The sequence below is a fragment of the Coregonus lavaretus genome (genome assembly GCF_964263955.1).
Source record: "Coregonus lavaretus genome assembly, chromosome: 3".
Lineage (NCBI taxonomy): Eukaryota > Metazoa > Chordata > Actinopteri > Salmoniformes > Salmonidae > Coregonus > Coregonus lavaretus.
In genome coordinates, this window is record NC_139990.1 from 45589753 (window position 1) to 45607509 (window position 17757).

The 17757-nt window shown below is 42.0% G+C and overlaps 2 protein-coding genes across 2 annotated transcripts; one reads left to right on the forward strand and one right to left on the reverse strand.

The window, feature by feature from the left end:
- The first annotated feature begins 751 nt into the window (after positions 1-751).
- On the forward strand, positions 752-9917 carry LOC311118499 (potassium channel subfamily K member 5-like). The gene is made up of 5 exons (XM_084157636.1): positions 752-1040; positions 6056-6167; positions 6318-6484; positions 6893-7061; positions 7419-9917. Exons 1-5 carry the CDS (start codon positions 855-857, stop codon positions 8153-8155), a joined length of 1371 nt encoding a protein of 456 aa, XP_084013762.1. The 5' UTR covers positions 752-854; the 3' UTR covers positions 8156-9917.
- LOC311107516 (uncharacterized protein) lies at positions 8967-17757 on the reverse strand. Its single transcript, XM_084150016.1, has 18 exons — positions 17604-17757; positions 17014-17084; positions 16775-16830; positions 16504-16672; positions 16158-16284; positions 15646-15846; positions 15154-15235; positions 14516-14644; positions 13782-13951; positions 12889-12990; positions 12511-12581; positions 11789-11844; positions 10942-11107; positions 10493-10622; positions 10154-10354; positions 9961-10042; positions 9693-9821; positions 8967-9462 (listed from the first exon to the last, which is right to left on the reverse strand). Exons 1-18 carry the CDS (start codon positions 17678-17680, stop codon positions 9301-9303), a joined length of 2181 nt encoding a protein of 726 aa, XP_084006142.1. The 5' UTR covers positions 17681-17757; the 3' UTR covers positions 8967-9300.

The following is a 17757-nucleotide window of genomic DNA, read 5'->3' on the forward strand; positions in this document are numbered from 1 at the left end:
TAGGGCCAAATCAAGACCGGTATGGACCAGACCAAATCTGAACCAATTATACACTTACAAAAAAAAAGATTGCAGTTTTGAAACTGCAGTAAAAGTGCAGTAACTGCAGTCAACTGTGGTATTTTGGATGCAGTAATTGCAGTATAACTGCAGTGTACTGCAGCATACTGCAGTTATACTGCACTCTAACTGCAGTTATACAACAGTGTACTGCTGTTATACTGCACTCTGACTGCAATCTTTTTTCGTTAAGGGTAGACGTCCATGTGGCTGCTTTTCATAAACACATCCCCAGCCAGAGACTTTCAATCAGTCAAAAGTCAATAAAGATATTTAATTTGAGACCTTTAATCCACACAGCATTCAATCTGAGATCCGCATAAAGAGAACACCGCCACTGGTCGACCTAGGCGCATGTGTTATTGTTTATGAAACGGAGAAGTACATACTCTGCTGTTCTATCGCGCTGCAATGATGTACAATGATGCCCGACGCGGAAAAAAACTGTGTTCGTTGTTTGAAGTAGCTAGGCTAACGTGGCAGTTTCACCGCTACGGATTCCAGCTTTAAAACCATATAGCTAGGTTGTGGAAATCAGAAAGTCACTTAAAAAGTTTTCCTGTCTCTTTGAAAAGTATACAGGCTAAACAATTGCGCACACCAGTAACTATGTTTTATGTGGACGGATTGAATGTGTCCTCCTCCATTGTGTCATCACAATCCCAGTATCCCACGTTTGTAATTACCTAGCACAAGAACCAGGAAGAGAAGTTTGAATGCAACACGCGTCCTATCTTTCGGGCAACAACTTCGATGCAAGTTTTATAATGCGGATTATTTTAAAGTGATCGGCCATGTCTGATAAGGGTCCTTTATTAACGTCAGGTATAATTTTTTACCTATCGATCGGGGCAGCGATATTTCAAATACTTGAAGAACCCAAATGGAAACTGGCCAAGTCCGAATATTCCCGTCAAAAGGAAATCATTCTTAAAACATATCCGTGCTTGACTAAAGAAGATCTGAACTATATTTTGCGGGTATGTAGGGATTCAATTTAGAATACATATATTATATTCCCAATCGTTGTTTTAATGATGATCATTATTGTGTTGTCAGCTTGGTCTGCATTGGAACTTTATTAGATCTTTAAAATGGTATTTTACACTATGGTCAATTCCAAGGTGTTACAGTGATGCTGAGACTCGGATTTTTCACTTTAAAATGTATGTCTAACAAAAACCTATAATTGCAAAGTTAAACAAACCATACAACTCTTTGCACTTTGCATCTGCACTGTTCTTCAAGTAAATGTATTGTTGTAAAAATTTCAGTGGAAATTGTGAAAAGTAGTCCTTGTGCATAGAGTTGGATGGTTTGTTTAACTTTTTTGCAATCATTGTTTTTTGTTTATTTTAAAGTGAAAAAATCCGCCGAATTGCCACTATGTTTTAGGCCTACATTATTTCTGTTCTACAACTATTTAGGACCATGGATGTTGTCCCTGGAAAATAAACATACCCAGTAAACGAAAAGATGTTGAAAAAACGTATTTTCCAGAGGTTGACATCGCGTGCATTTCAGGTGCTGAATGAAAGGTTAGAAGACTTCTTTTCCGAGACCTCGAAAATAAGTGTTATATGGACGTCAAAAATATGTATTTTCCAGACGTTGTAAATACGTATTTTCCGGACGTTGAAATCAGGTGCATTTTAGGTGCTGAATGAAAGGTAAAAATAGGTATTTTCCAGACGTTGAAAATATGTATTTTTCAGTCATTGAAATGTTAACTGTTACACATTTTCAATTAAGTAAGAAACAAAATATTAATTATTGCTCCCATCTATCACATGCAGTTATGTTAGCTTTTTCAAATGTTTTAAAACTGGCAGCAATGATGTTGAAAGTAGTCCGACATACAGAATAAACCAACAGACCACTTTAACTACAATAACATTCTCAGTAACGGTTACAGATTATTTATTTATTGCTATGACTGTGATATGTTGTTGTTTATCTACCTTAGTTGAATGCACTGATACTATTGGCCAACTTACAATCGCTTGATAATAAAGTGGACGAACTACAGGCATGAATATCCTACCAACGGGACATTAAAAACGGTAATATCTTATGTTTCACCGAGTCGTGGCTGAACAAAGAAATGAAGACATGAATAACCCACAGCTGGTGGGTTATACACTGTATCGGCAGGATAGAACAGCAGCCTCTGGTAAGACAAGGGGTGGCGGTCTATGTATATTTGTAAACAACAGCTGGTGAACGATATCTAAGGAAGTCTCGAGGTTTTGCTCGCCTGAGGTAGAGTATCTCATGATAAGCTGTAGACCACACTATCTACCAAGAGACTTTTTATCTATATTCTTCGTAGCTGTCTATTTACCACCACAAACCGATGCTGGCACTAAGACCGCACTCAATGAGCTGTATACGGCCATAAGCAAACAGGAAAACGCTCATCCAGAGGCGGCGCTCCTAGTGGCCGTGGACTTTAATGCAGGGAAACTTAAATCCGTTTTACCTCATTTCTACCAGCATGTTAAATGTGCAACCAGAGGGAAAAAAACTCTAGACCACCTTTACTCCACACACAGAGACGCGTACAAAGCTCTCCCTCGCCCTCCATTTGGAAAATCTGACCATAATTATATCCTCCTGATTCCTGCTTACAAGCAAAAACTAAAGCAGGAAGCACCAGTGACTCGGTCAATAAAAAAGTGGTCAGATGAAGCAGATGCTAAGCTACAGGACTGTTTTGCTAGCACAGACTAGAATATGTTCCGGGATTCTTCCGATGGCATTGAGCAGTACACCACATCAGTCACTGGCTTCATCAATAAGTGCATCGATGACGTCATCCCCACAGTGACTGTACGTACATACCCGAACCAGAAGCCATGGATTACAGGCAACATCCGCACTGAGCTAAAGGGTAGAGCTGCCGCTTTCAAGGAACGGGATTCTAACCCGGAAGCTTATAAGAAATCCCGCTATGCCCTCCGACGAACCATCAAACAGGCAAAGCGTCAATACAGGACTAAGATTGAATCGTACTACACCGGCTCCGACGCTCGTCGGATGTGGCAGGGCTTGCAAACTATTACAGACTACAAAGGGAAGCACAGCCGCGAGCTGCCCAGTGACACGAGCCTACCAGACGAGCTAAATTACTTCTATGCTCGCTTCGAGGCAAGTAACACTGAAACATGCATGAGAGCATCAGCTGTTCCGGACGACTGTGTGATCACGCTGTCTGTAGCCGATGTGAGTAAGACCATTAAACAGGTCAACATTCACAAGGCCGCAGGGCCAGACGGATTACCAGGACGTGTACTCCGAGCATGCGCTGACCAACTGGCAAATGTCTTCACGGACTTTTTCAACCTCTCCCTGTCTGAGTCTGTAATACCAACATGTTTCAAGCAGACCACCATAGTCCCTGTGCCCAAGAACACTAAGGTAACCTGCCTAAATGACTACAGCTCAGCGTTCAACACCATAGTGCCCTCAAAGCTCATCACTAAGCTAAGGACCCTGGGACTAAACACCTCCCTCTGCAACTGGATCCTGGACTTCCTGACAGGCCACCCCCATGTGGTAAGGGTAGGTAACAGCACATCCGCCACGCTGATCCTCAACACGGGGGCCCCTCTGGGGTGCGTGCTCAGTCCCCTCCTGTACTCCCAGGCACGACTCCAACACCATCATTCAGTTTGCCGATGACACAACAGTGGTAGGCCTGATCAACGACGAGACAGCCTATAGGGAGGAGGACAGAGACCTGGCCGTTTGGTGCCAGGACAACAACCTCTCCCTCAACGTGATCAAGACAAAGGAGATGATTGTGGACTACAGGAAAAAGAAGAGGACCGAGCGCGCCCCCATTCTCATTTACGGGGCTGTAGTGGAGCAGGTTGAGAGCTTCAAGTTCCTTGGTTTCCACATCACCAACAAACTAACATGGTCCAAGCACACCAAGACAGTCGTGAAGAGGGCACGACAAAACCTATTCCCCCTAAGGAGACTGAAAAGATTTGGCATGGGTCCTCAGATCCTCAAAAGGTTCTACAGCTGCACCATCGAGAGCATCCTGACTGGTTGCATCACTGCCTGGTATGGCAACTGCTCGGCCTCCGACCGCAAGGCACTACAGAGGGTAGTGCGTACGGCCCAGTACATCACTGGGGCCAAGCTTCCTGTCATCCAGGACCTCTATACCAGGCGGTGTCAGAGGAAGGCCCTAAAAATGGTCAAAGCCACCCTAGTCATAGATTATTCTCTCTGCTACCGCACGGCAAGCGGTACCGGGGCGCCAAGTCTAGGTCCAAGAGGCTTTTAAACAGCTTCTACCCCCAAGCCATAAGACTCCTGAACATCTAATCAAATGGCTACCCCCCCTCTTTTACACTGCTGCTACTCTCTGTTTATTATCTATGCATAGTCACTTTAATAACTCTACCTACACGTACATGTTACCTTAATTACCACGACTAACCGGTGCCCCCGCACATTGACTCGGTCCCGGTACCCCCTGTATATAGCCTCGCTATTGTGATTTTTACTGCTGCTCTTTAATTATTTGTTACTTTTATTTAGTATTATTTTATATAGGATTTTTTGGGGATTTTTTTGGTATTCTTTCTTAAAACTGCATTGTTGATTAAGGGCTTGTAAATAAGCATTTCACTGTAAGGTCTACACCTGTTGTATTCGGCGCATGTGACAAATACAATTTGATTTGATTTGATTTGACTGTAAGTCACTCTGGATAAGAGCGTCTGCTGAATGGCCAAAATATAAATGTAAAAACAAACACTTGCAAAGCATGTTGGGTATTATTCTAATTAACTACGCCCCCAAATAAGTACACATTTGGTTGGTGCGGACCAGATCCACGTCTATGTTTGGGCTAAATCAAGGCCAGTCCGGACCGGACCAAATCTGAACATCTATGTTTGGGCCAAATATAGGCCGGTCCGGACGGCTATGATTGGTTCAGATTGGTCCTGAAATCAGGGCACCAAAATAATACCCCCAAAATACGGAGGACCAGATAAAGACGTCCAAAAGACGTCGCCTGAAGTCAAATGCTTAATGGGTAATTCTACATGAATAAATAACAATGTAGATAATCTGAAATGATTTAATCTAAAGTCCCTTGTCAGTACTGATATGGCTGTGTTATTGAGAATATATGTGTATATTCTTAAATAGATATGTTATTATGCATTGAATATATTATTTTCACTGTTGCAGTAAAATTTTGAGGTACTACTACGCTTATTAATCAAGTTTCAATTATAGCAACAGAACACAACACTCTGATGAGCCTATAAGCATTTTCATTAATTTTCTCTCTGCTCTTTAACCAACGGAGCCAAGCCAGCATGTTGGGACAGTTCAGAAGAACTGGTTTGGCATTTTCATTGCTTGGATAACAGTGCAGATGCAAAGTTTGGTAACAGAATGACGGCAGAAAACAGCACAAACCATAATTCTGTTTCCAAACTTTGCGTCTGCACTGTTCTTCAAGTCAATATGTTTTCAGTGGAAATTTTTGTTTAACCTTGCAATCATTGTTTTTTTAAAGTGAAAAATCTGAGTCTCAGCGTCATTCTGCTACCGTGGAATAGCCAAGGGGCAGCATATTTTCAGAGGGCGTAGTCTCTCCAGACATCCGGGTTGCCTCCAATGTTTCAATGCCACTGCTGTTGTCAGGTTTACGAGACTACAGAGGGCGTTTTCAGTCCATATATTATGGTTGTGTGTTTCAATTTGAAGGTTCTGGAAATATATAAGAGGGGTCTATTGTTTGTGTGCAATGATTAAAATATAAGTTTTCAAACAAATCAAAGTGGGAACATTTTTATATTTTTATTTGCTCAGTCGCAGTGAACTTAGATTCCCAAAGTAACTCTAGAGCTGTGTTTACCCAGAGTGTGAAGACTCCTAAACTTCATCACACTGAAACCCGTCAACATTTAAGATAACCCCAATCAGCTCAGTTTGTGTGATAACCCACTCTGTTCCCTAGGTGGTGTCAGACGCTGCTGGACAAGGTGTGACCGTTACTGGAGAGAATACCTACAACAACTGGGATTGGACCAATTCGGTTGTCTTTGCTGCCACTATTGTCACTACCATAGGTGGGCAATATCTTGAATACAACACTGGAAACATTGAATCATGTACATCTCTCTCCGATAACTGCTGCCAACTCAGTTACCCAATGTCTAACCATAGCAGAAATGAAGCTGCCACCCCTGTCTGAAAGCCTATACGTTTGTGATTTGCAGGTTATGGTAATGTTGCCCCAAAAACGGTTGGTGGCCGTATATTCTGCATCCTGTATGGCCTGTGTGGGATCCCTCTCTGCCTCACCTGGATTAGTGAGCTGGGCTCATTCTTCGGAGACAGAGCCAAGCGCCTGGGACAGGTCCTGATACGCAAACGCTTTAGTGTGGTAAGACTCACTGGGAGTCTCTCAGCACGTTCAATGTGGTGATTTGGATTTCTATCAATGACTTTGGGGGAGGTGCAATACATGACTTAATCATATATTAACAGAGGATTAACCATTAACAAGCCACATTTAGCCACTGTAGCTGCGTAGGTACTAATTACTGAATCCTGTATGGTCCAACTAATGTAGAAGAATTAGCCTACAAGAGATGTTAGCTTTTTTACCAGATCTGGTGGAACACTCAAAAATGACAATTGACATGGTCAAATCAAGGGGATTGGTCTAACATTGTCACTTGTGTCACATGCCATTGCTCTCACCATGCTTTAGTTTCTGCTTTGGTTGCTCTCTGGGGTTTATAAAATAAATTAGAATGATTGATTGATTCTCCCTGCGTGACGTCTGCAGAAAAAGGTCCAGTTGATCTGTACGGCCATCTTCCTCCTGTGGGGTCTGCTGGTACACCTGGTGATCCCCCCGTTTGTGTTCATGTCCCTGGAGGGATGGTCCTACCTGGAGGGCTTCTACTTCTCCTTCATCACTCTCACCACTGTCGGCTTCGGGGACTACGTCGCAGGTAGTTACATAGACTTTTCATGGAGTAGATGGCATTCCTTGGAAAAATATAAGTTTATGTTAAAGAGATATGTGAAGAATGATATCACCTAATTCACGTTAGAGGACCATGAAGTTCTTTGGAGGTGGATTCATTGCCTGGTGCATCCTGCTTGGTCCAAGCCGAAGATAGGGTCATATATACTTCATTGAACTATGTGGAACAGAGTAAATAGGCATTTTAACGTCATAGATTTAGCCGGTGGTAACTTGTGGAATAGACACCGGCAGGAATGCGGTTTTAACCAATCAGCATTCAGGATTAGAACCACCCGTTGTATAAAGTTAATTAAACTATGTTCTCTTTTTGACTCCACAGGTATCAATCCGAACATAGACTACCCGAGGCTGTACCGGGTGTTAGTAGAGGTGTGGATTTACATGGGTCTGGCCTGGCTGTCTCTGTTCTTCAGCTGGAACGTCCACATGGTTGTGTCGGCCCACAAGGTCCTGAAGAAGAGGAGGCAGAGACACAGGATGGACCACCTGGACCATCGATGGCAGCCCGAGAAGGACGACATCCGCAGCCCTCGCCGCCTCCCCACCGCCGTCGACATCTTCAACTTCCTCTCTGAGAAGCAGGAGGACTACAGCACCGCCATCAGGCAGATCGGTGCTGCCGCAAAGCCGAAGACAGGGAAGGAATTCAAGGAGATGAGTCGCTCGAAGAGCTGTAGCGACATCCTGGGGACGAATATCCAAACCCTGGAGCATTCCCCACGCCGCCTGAGGCGCCACCTCAGCATCAGTCACAATATGTTACTAAGCAGCTTTGGGATGGGAGAGGAGGGGCAGAGGCTTATCGAGGATGACCCTGTGTTTATGGAAGACCCTGTGTTTATGGGAGACCCTGTGTTTGAGGAGAACTGTCTGGATAGAGAGACTAAAGAGGAGGAGGCTGTTAATGTGTCCAACTCAAAAGAGAACCTCAACCCCGCCGATCTAGGTCCTAACATCAACAAAGAGGAGAATGATCAGAATCAAGATGGTGGAGAGAATAGGTTTACTGTATCAAAGGTAGTGGAGGGGGATTCGGGAGAGGATGAGAAAGTCTGAAGCCTTGGATCCACCCTCTTCATGGAGAACTGAATGATGTAATCAAAAGGGGACCATCGCGCTCTCCTAGAAGTTTGGTTGGTGTGTAAAACCCGTGAATTCAGATAAATAAAAAAGTGTGATGGGTCTGTGATGGGTCCGCGGATCATCACACCTTTTTATTTATTGGACCCATCACACCTTTTTATTTATTGGACCCATCACACCTTTTTATATGTAGAAGTGTCATAACAAGGTCCTGAGACAACTAGAGACAATGGCAGGGTTAGGATTGGTCATATTCCCCTGTGGTGAGGAGTGGGTCCAAATTTTCTACGGTTTTCCTTAACATAGTGATCAGCAAAATGTATGACCCAGGATTATCAATGCCTAAAATCATGAATATACTGTCGAGACAACTTCCTGTCTTCTCTGTAATGTTTATCTTGATGTTAAAAACACATTTTGGTCTGTGGGAAAAGTACAGAAAGGAAAAGTATATCAAACAATGGACTCCTTGTTTGCCGGTGTGATTTACCTCCCACTTTGAGAAAACTGAAAGCAACGTAGTTTGTCTGTTGTTACAAACTGCCTTCAGAAATGCAGTTTACATGAGTTTCTATGCAATTTCCATGTTTTTATATGAGCAGATGTAGTGGTTGTGTGGACTTGAAAAAGGAGATGTAAGATATAGAAACATTTTTTGTTTTGTCATTAACAAAAAGCTCCCAAAGATCGATTATCAACAATTTGTCAATGTCAGAGAATGGAATATAACTGTTAAATCAATACAAATAGTCCATCAAGATACATGTAAACATAACACAAATCCCTCAGATTTGGATTTATTCATTTTTTGGACAGTGTGCAGGTCTCCATCTCTTCCAGTATTGTTATTTTGACTCCTACGCACCTGCATCAGACACTATGGAGTGGTAAGGACTTTAAAAGAGTGACATAATGACACATGCCATTGCATCATAGCAATTGCAGTGTTATATTGGGGCAACCGTGTGGAATATTTATACTTTTCAATCATATTACACCAGACACGATGTACTATACAGAAACAGCACAGATTTGGAGTACAATACGGTTTGAGTGTCATTACTGCATCTATATACACACACAGATTTTGAAATGAGATGTCTAAAAGGAATCATTGGCTACTTCAGATCACAGACCAGGGCTTTGTGGTAGACTGTTCCTATGAGAAGCTTTCCTTCATAGGGAGCTGCTACAGAGGATCCTATGAGCACACTCCCATCATCAGCATACACCTGGGTCACCACTGGCTTCTCAGAGTGGATGTCCTGAATCCTAATGACCTATATAAAAAAAGAATATGATAAAGAATACCAATTAAAGCTTTTCGTAATGATACATGGTCTGTGTCCCAAATAGCAGCCTATTCCCTATACAGTGAACTACTTTTGACCAAGGCCCATAGACAGTGTACTATATAGGGAATATGGTGCCATTTGGGACTGAGTAAGATCAGAGTGAATTTACACCTATAAAATAGTAGAACTAGACACTTGGAAAATGACGTACTAACCTCCGATCCAGGTGGATCCTTAGGGTCACATGCTGCTGCCTTTGCTCCATTAGGGTGACAACCCAGCCATATGTCACCTGTCACATGGTCCACCTCGATGTTGTCACAAAGAGACCCAACGGCTACAGACTGGTTGGAGACATATCATTAGCAATGTGATAACTGATTGTAATACAGTGGTTGGACTATCTCTATAAACAATACAAAATATAATATTGTGCCTGTAAAGAATTATGCATTCATATTTTATGTATTGAAAAAGTTTCACCTTGACATGTACCAAGTCTTTGCTTTTGGTTATCTCAAAAACAGCAATCTCATGGTCCATAATAGCGGACACGTATAAATACCTGAAAAAAACCCACATGTATTGTTTTACTGCATAACACACTTCCAAAGAGGACAACAGATTTGTACATTTTAAACGGTTACATTTTCCATTGTGGAAACAAAGAAGGAACCTTTTGTCGGGCGACATGTTGATGCCGTTTGCAGATAGGAAGCCATCGCCCACTGCCTTCACTCCTTCAGGGCTGTAGTAAACTACATCGGCCCAGGGTAGACCCAGGAAGACAGCCAGCATGTGGAGCACTTCACTGGGATAGGAGTGATCGTTGGTGGCATAGAAGCTCTCCACTCCCACAGCCACAATGTCATTCACACTGAGAAAGGAAAGGCAAAAACATACAGAGTTAGCCAAGCAGAAACAAACCACTGTGGAACTCTCACTGGTCATACTGTACAGTACATCGCCAATGTGGTTAATCCACATCATGTAAATGTAAAAATCTCACACCTACCTATGAAGGAGATCATGCTTTATAGTTTTCAGGTGCACAATGGTGTTGTCCTCTTCGACAAATAGAAAGATCTCTACCTGGCTCGTGTAATGTTGAGGGTGATTGACAACAAACAGATGGATGGTTTTATCTGGAAGGAGATGGGAGTCCAGCAGTGAGAAATATGCTCTCTACTCTCCCCTGTCGTGTCTAAGGCTCTCTATTGCTTGACAGGGAAGGGACACACTCACACAGTATTGTTCATAATTCCTTAGGCAGTGTTCTGATGGGGTGTTCCTAATTTGGGATAATCTGGTCTGGAATGGAGGGATTTGCTGCGACTTCTGACTTGAGTACCTAGAATAATTGCTGGCACATGTTTTGCTATATACTGTACTGTACTACACCCTGTGCCACGTTTTTGAAACAAACTCATTTCATGTGTGAGAGCTAAATCTCCCATACTTTACCTGTCTCGTCAATGTAGATACTGATTCCATGGGGGTTGAAAGAGTCCCGGTCCAGGTCTCCTTTGATTGTCAGCTCCACAGGGGTCAGTCTGGCGTCCAGCAGGTCCAGGGTATAGATCTTCCCTGGGTCATCAGAGAAGGAGGGCAGTCCAGGATACTTCAAGCCCTGGGTGGGCGGTAATGATTTAACATGAGTGACAGGGCTAAGTCCTAAATGGCACCCTATTCCCTATATAGTGAACTACTTTTGACCAGAGTAGTGCACTATGAAGGGAATAGGGTGCCATTTGGGACACACACAGGGTGTATGTATTGTATTGTTAAAAACAGCAGTTTTATTCTGTAAAAATTGTCACGCCCTGACTCAGGGGACTCGTATATGTTGAGTCAGGGTGTGTATATTCTTTGCTGTGTATATTCTATGTCGGGTATCTAGTATGTATAGATCTATGTTGGCTGGTGTGGTTCCCAATCAGAGGCAGCTGTCGCTCATTGTCTCTGATTGGGGATCATACTTAGGCAGCCGATTGGCACTGTTTAGTTGTGGGATCTTGTTCCGTGTAAGGTTTGTTCAACCTTTGGACTTCATGTTTCGTTTGTTGTTTTGTCGTGTGTTTATAAGTTAAATAAACATGCACGCATATCACGCTGCGCCTTGGTCTGACCCGTCCTTGAACGAACGTGACATATTTTATCATAGGTGTGAGGGAGGTATGTTAAAAATTTAATATTATGGATTGAGGACTATGTTTTCATTATTCAGTATGCATTACCAGAATACGCTTGCCATGAAGGATCGCACTGATTTAGTCAAAAAAGTCTCATTGTGATAATGGATATTACTTACGGTGCTTATGATGGCCAGTCCATCTCTAAGTATGGTGAAGTCCTCTGCTCCATAGTCTGTACAAATAGGATTGTCCACATACCATTAGCAATAGCCTATATCAATGTATTTTTAAAAAATCCCATAGGCCACATGCTAATATAACATAATCATGACACCAAACAAAGCATGCTGTGACACATTGATACTTGGCCTATTAGTCTAATGGACTTCAACCCTGACATTTGACCAAGTAGAAGATATACAGACTGAGATGACTTATTATTTTGAGCCTACTTGAATAACTGGAAGAGGCTCAAAGTAGAACCGGCTACTTCAACATCACATTGGTATCTATCTACATTTACATTTTAGTCATTTAGCAGACGCTCTTATCCAGAGCAACTTACAGTTAGTGAGTGCATACATTATTTTTTATTTTTTTCATACTGGCCCCCCGTGGGAATCGAACCCACAACCCTGGCGTTGCAAACGCCATGCTCTACCAACTGAGCTACATCCCTGCCGGCCATTCCCTCCCCTATCCTGGACGACGCTGGGTCTCCCGGTCGCGGCCGGCTACGACAGAGCCTGGATTCGAACTAGTGGCACAGCTAGCACTGCGATGCAGTGCCTTAGACCACTGTGCAACACAGAAGAACTATACTATATGTATTAATTAAAGAATTAACTGTTATAATGTCAATGTATTATTACAATTTAATGGACTGGTTCAGACATACCTATATTCTTTAACAGGTGACAGTTGGGGAGGCGTTTAACAGGCACTTCTCTGTTGGCAAGGGCTATTTCACTGCAAATTGAAGCCGGTAAATATTACTTTGAAGTAAAAGCAACACAGATCACTCTTAATTAAGTGTTTGACACTCTCACACAACTGCTCAATTCACCTAAAGCAGTTAACTTCAAAGTCGCTAAAAGCCTGTTTTTCAAATCTCACTTTTAATGTCTGAGGCCTCTGTTGATAGCTTCAATCAGGTCAATATTCTAAACTCTGATCAGGGAAATGTAACAATGTGTAGCATGATTCCGAAGAAGACATTCCAAAGAAGATACACATGCCCTATAATGTTAACATGTTAAGCAACTATGCAGCCTACCTCAATTTAAGAAGTCTTTGCCCAAAAAGAGCTGCCAAAGCAGCAATGCAGATGGTCACAAGCACCCTCTTCATGGCAGACAAACTCTTTCCCTTGGTCAAAGGTTATGAAAGCAGTGTGCAAAATGTGGGTGTGTTGTGTACAGGCAGAGTGCAGTTGCACAGTTGAACCATGGGGCGAGCTGTAGTTTAGCAATTCCTAGAGGGAGGTAAAATCTGCAGTCCCAAAACTGTGATCCCATGGTTCATGATGATGATATTGTCCACATCACTTGTTTGCTGCTATTAAGGCAAATGAGTTGACAACTAAACAACATATAAGACTTGCATGCCAAATTAGCAGCACACATTTAATGTAAAGATTTAACACACTTGCGAAGAAAACAATATTCAGGTACATCACAACTGAATCTAGTTCACATTACAAAGAGGGTAAAAAAGCTTATAAAACACGTTTTCTATGTTAAATCAGTGAGATGTACCTGTAATTTAAACATAACTTTAACTGTCAGCTTATTCTTATTAAGGAACCAATGTCATGCATTTCAAATGTTATTTACCCAGTCATTTATCAACTTTTATACAATGTGGCACTTGTAACACTACTATTTATCATTACAGGTCTTGTTCAGTGCACCAGCGGTATCTTTGACCTATCATTCTGCCAGCTAACTCCCAGTGATTAGACAGTGTGCAATGAATTAACTTTAACATATTTTTTTTTACCTGGCAAGTTGAACCCCACAGGCCACTGTAGCATTCAGTAGGGTACAACATTGACTGTTAACTCTATTCATTGCATTTCTATCTGCAACGTTCAGTACGTTGAACACTTGCACTCTTCCGACCACAACCCATGTCGGATGGCTGTTTTCTACATAGAGCATTGGCTACTGGTCTACTGTGGCTAGATCACAGACCAGGGCTTTGTGGTAGACTGTTCCTATGAGAAGCTTTGCTCCGTAGGGAGCTGCTACAGAGGATCCTATGAGCACACTGCCGTCATCAGCATACACCTGGGTCACCACTGGCTTCTCAGAGTGGATGTCTTTAATCTGAATCACCTGTGAAAACAATATCATGAAATGTAGATGTATACCAGAAATGAGCATTACAGAGGGAACACAATAGAAAGACACCCACCCCACTGCTTTTAGGTCCACTCTAAGTCCACTCCAAGTCCTCTCTAAGACCACTCTAAGTCCACTCTAAGACCACTCTAAGACCACTCTGAGTCCACTCTAAGTCCACTCCAAGTCCACTCCAAGTCCTCTCTAAGACCACTCTAAGCCATCTCTAAGTCCACTCTAAGTCCACTCTAAGTCCTCTCTAAGTCCACTCTAAGTCCTCTCTTAGTCCACTCTAAGTCCACTCTAAGTCCACTCTAAGTCCACTCTAAGACCACTCTAAGTCCACTCTAAGTCCACTCTAAGTCCCTTGCTCTGGTGTGTTTCCTCTCTTACAGTAGCTGGAATGTACTGTAGTCCAGCACCATTTACCTATAGCATAGTAGAGGGGTGAATATGTGAAAACAATGTTGGTATATAGTACAGAGATACACTGCTGGTATATGATACAGAAAGCAGTTCACTCATGAAGTTACAATACCACACGGCAGGTGTACAAACCTCAGATCCAGGTAGATCCTCAGGGTCATTCTGGAATAGTTTCCAGCCATTAGGGTGACAACCTATCCACAAGTCGCCAGTCTCAGGGTCAACATAAATGTTGTCAACAAGAGAGCCCACTTCCACGACCTGGTGACAAAGAATAACATCATGTAAGCTATAAAAATAATGAGAGTCGCACACTCTCTATATATACATTTCCAGTAATTTATTGGGTAAAACAGCAACGTTTCGGCATCACTGTGCCTTCTTCAGGGTGTCTGAGAGCAGAGGGTGCCTTCATCAGGGCACAGTGATGCCGAAACATTGGTGTTTTCCCCAATACATTACTGGGAGTTAATATATAGAGTGTGCGACTCTCTTTATTTATTTTTTATTACTTACAGTTTATTCGCCGTTAGTCAGCACCTCTACACTAAATAATTTTCTCTGGGTGTGTGCCAGCTCATGCTTTTTAAAATAATAATATCATGAAATGAGTTTTAAAGGGCCTATTCTGGGTTCAGGTAAACGAGCAATGGGAGAGAATAAACATAGTATTTATAAGGCTTTCAACAGAGCAGCATGTTTAAATAGTCCTTTTGACTACTTACCAGGTGCAAAACAAATCTACAAATCTGCCATTTCTTATGTTTTACCTTCACGGGGGCCAAACCGTTGCTTTCCAGTCGCTCCAAAACATGTATGTTGTGGTCAAATAAGTCTGCCACATATATGTGCCTACATGAAAACACAGTTATATGTCACATAACATCACATTAGTTAGACCAACAGGTCTTATCATGTCAACATATGATATCCACTCTATAATCAAATACTTAACAGGTTTGACTGCCCATATGGACAGCATTATTGAACTGTGTGTACACATGACTGTACTCAAAGCGCTTTGAGATTCTTTATGTATTTTACTTTTTAATGTCATTTTAGCAGACGCTCTTATCCAGAACGACTTACAGTAGTGAGTGCATACATTTGAATACTTTATTTTTTATTTATTTTTCATACTGGTCACCCGTGGGAATCGAACCCACAACCCTGGCGCCATACTCTACCAACTGAGCTACACGGGACTGAATACTTGAATAGCGCTATAGAAGTTGAATACATTATTATTCTAATTATTGTACCTTTTGTCAGGTGAGATGTTGATGCCATTGGCCATGTAGAATCCCTCAGCCACTACTTTGACCTCTTCAGGGCTGTAATACACAGCGTTAGACCAGGGCTGAGCCAGAAGTGCCTCCAGGGTATTCAGAGTGCCTCCACCAAAATAGTGATCGTTGGTGGCATAGAAGCTCTCCACTCCCACAGCCACAATGTCATTCACACTAAGAGAAAACCACAGATAATCGTAAGACCGATTTACTCTAAATGGCATATTAAATAACTGTTTGATGCATAACAACCTTACAAAACAATATGAGTATCCCACACACTAGTTTGTGCTCAGTTCAAATGTCACTAATTTCTCCAAACTCTGTCTTGAGAGTAGCCAAGTTTAAGAGGATAGGCTATATTTCCATGTTATTACCATGTTATTAACACTTTTAGCCGTGCTGTAATGTGAAACGCTACCGACAATCTAGTTAATAAACCAAATTGGTTTGAAGCAATGACATGACATTTAGCTCTTGCATACCTGTGAAGGAGTTCATGCTTTATGGTTTTCACATAGACAAGGGAGTGGTCCTCCTCAACAAACTGAAAGATCTCAACTTGGGTTTTTTGTTGAGGGTGATTGACCACAAACAGGTATACTGAGTTATCTGGAAAGTGAAGAAAGGATTCAGCTCAATCAATTGATCAGTCTGTGTTCTTGACAGTTCTCTTTTTACACAAGACAAGAGTGGAAGAGCAGCAGATGCATTTCAAAACCTGTTTATGTCCAAAATGGCACCCTATTCCCTATGTAGTGCACTACTGTTGACCAGAGCCCTATAGGGAATCAGGTGCCATTTGGGACACAGCTTATGAGTTTTATTTACCTGTCTCATCTGTGTATACACTGATTCCATGTGGATTGAAGGAGTCCAGGTCAAAGCCTCTCCCCATGCGGAGCTCCACTGGTTTCATCCTAGAATCTTCACTCAGATCAAGGGTGTACATCTTTCCAGGGGCATCTGAATAGGATGGCAATACAGGATCCTTCAAGCCCTAGTAATTCCAATAATATTAAGATTAATATTAGGATATGTTAATAGATACATTTTTTAAGTTGCGTGTTTCATATGGGGCCAAATCAATGTTGTAACTCACGGTGCTAATAATAGCAAGTCCATTGGGAAGTATTATGAGGTCCTCTGATCCGTACTCTGTCAGAAATCACATCACATGGGGTGTTCAGATATGGCTTTACAGGCAAATAACGTTGTAGGTACTTCATATAATACCATTGAACATGTGGCATAGAGCTTATAGAAACGCATGCCTTTTATATCCATGCCAGCACTGTTAAAGTTCCCAATGTCCTGTACATTCATGTGTACTGTACGTACCAAGGCTTTTGATTAGATGGCAGTTCGGGAGGTGGGTTTGGACAAGCTTTCTGGAAGCAAGAGTCCTTTTCCTGCAACATGTAAAATAAATTACATCCCTTCAAATGGTTAAAACTACAGAATAACACTGCAATATGACTTAGGGCATTTATATGCATCTATGTACAAACAATCATTAATATAGACTAGTCAGATATAAAGTCTTGTATAGCCTCCAACTCCAATCATAGCCTCATGCTACTGTAACTTCAGCGTTGAGATCAGATGTATGCCTTCATTGGCAGACAAAAAAAGGCCATGCTTGGCACACAGCATCGCTGTTTGTCAACAACATGAAGTGACCCTCCAGCTCTCAACCTTTAAGTTCAGAAAAGTGAAAATAACCCAAACCATTATTACTCGGTAATAAAGCACTGCCTAATAAAGGCAAGCTAAATAGAAAAACAGGTTAGCTTTCTTATCTTGCTTGCTGTCAACAAATCAACCTTTTGAGGTTGTTAGCAAAAATACCAAGTTGGCTAGCTAGCTAACAGCTAGCATGCAATTTCATTACAGCTAAAAAAAGATGCAAATACCTAAACACAGCCTACCTCAAGTTAATAACTCTCTCTCCAAGAAATGCTGATAAAGCAGCAACAAAAAGTGATACGACAACCAGCTTCCCCATTGTGAATAATTAGATAGTAGTAAATTGAGCAACTTTCGAGATAACTTCACATTTTCTGTTGAAGATCTGCAAGTCTC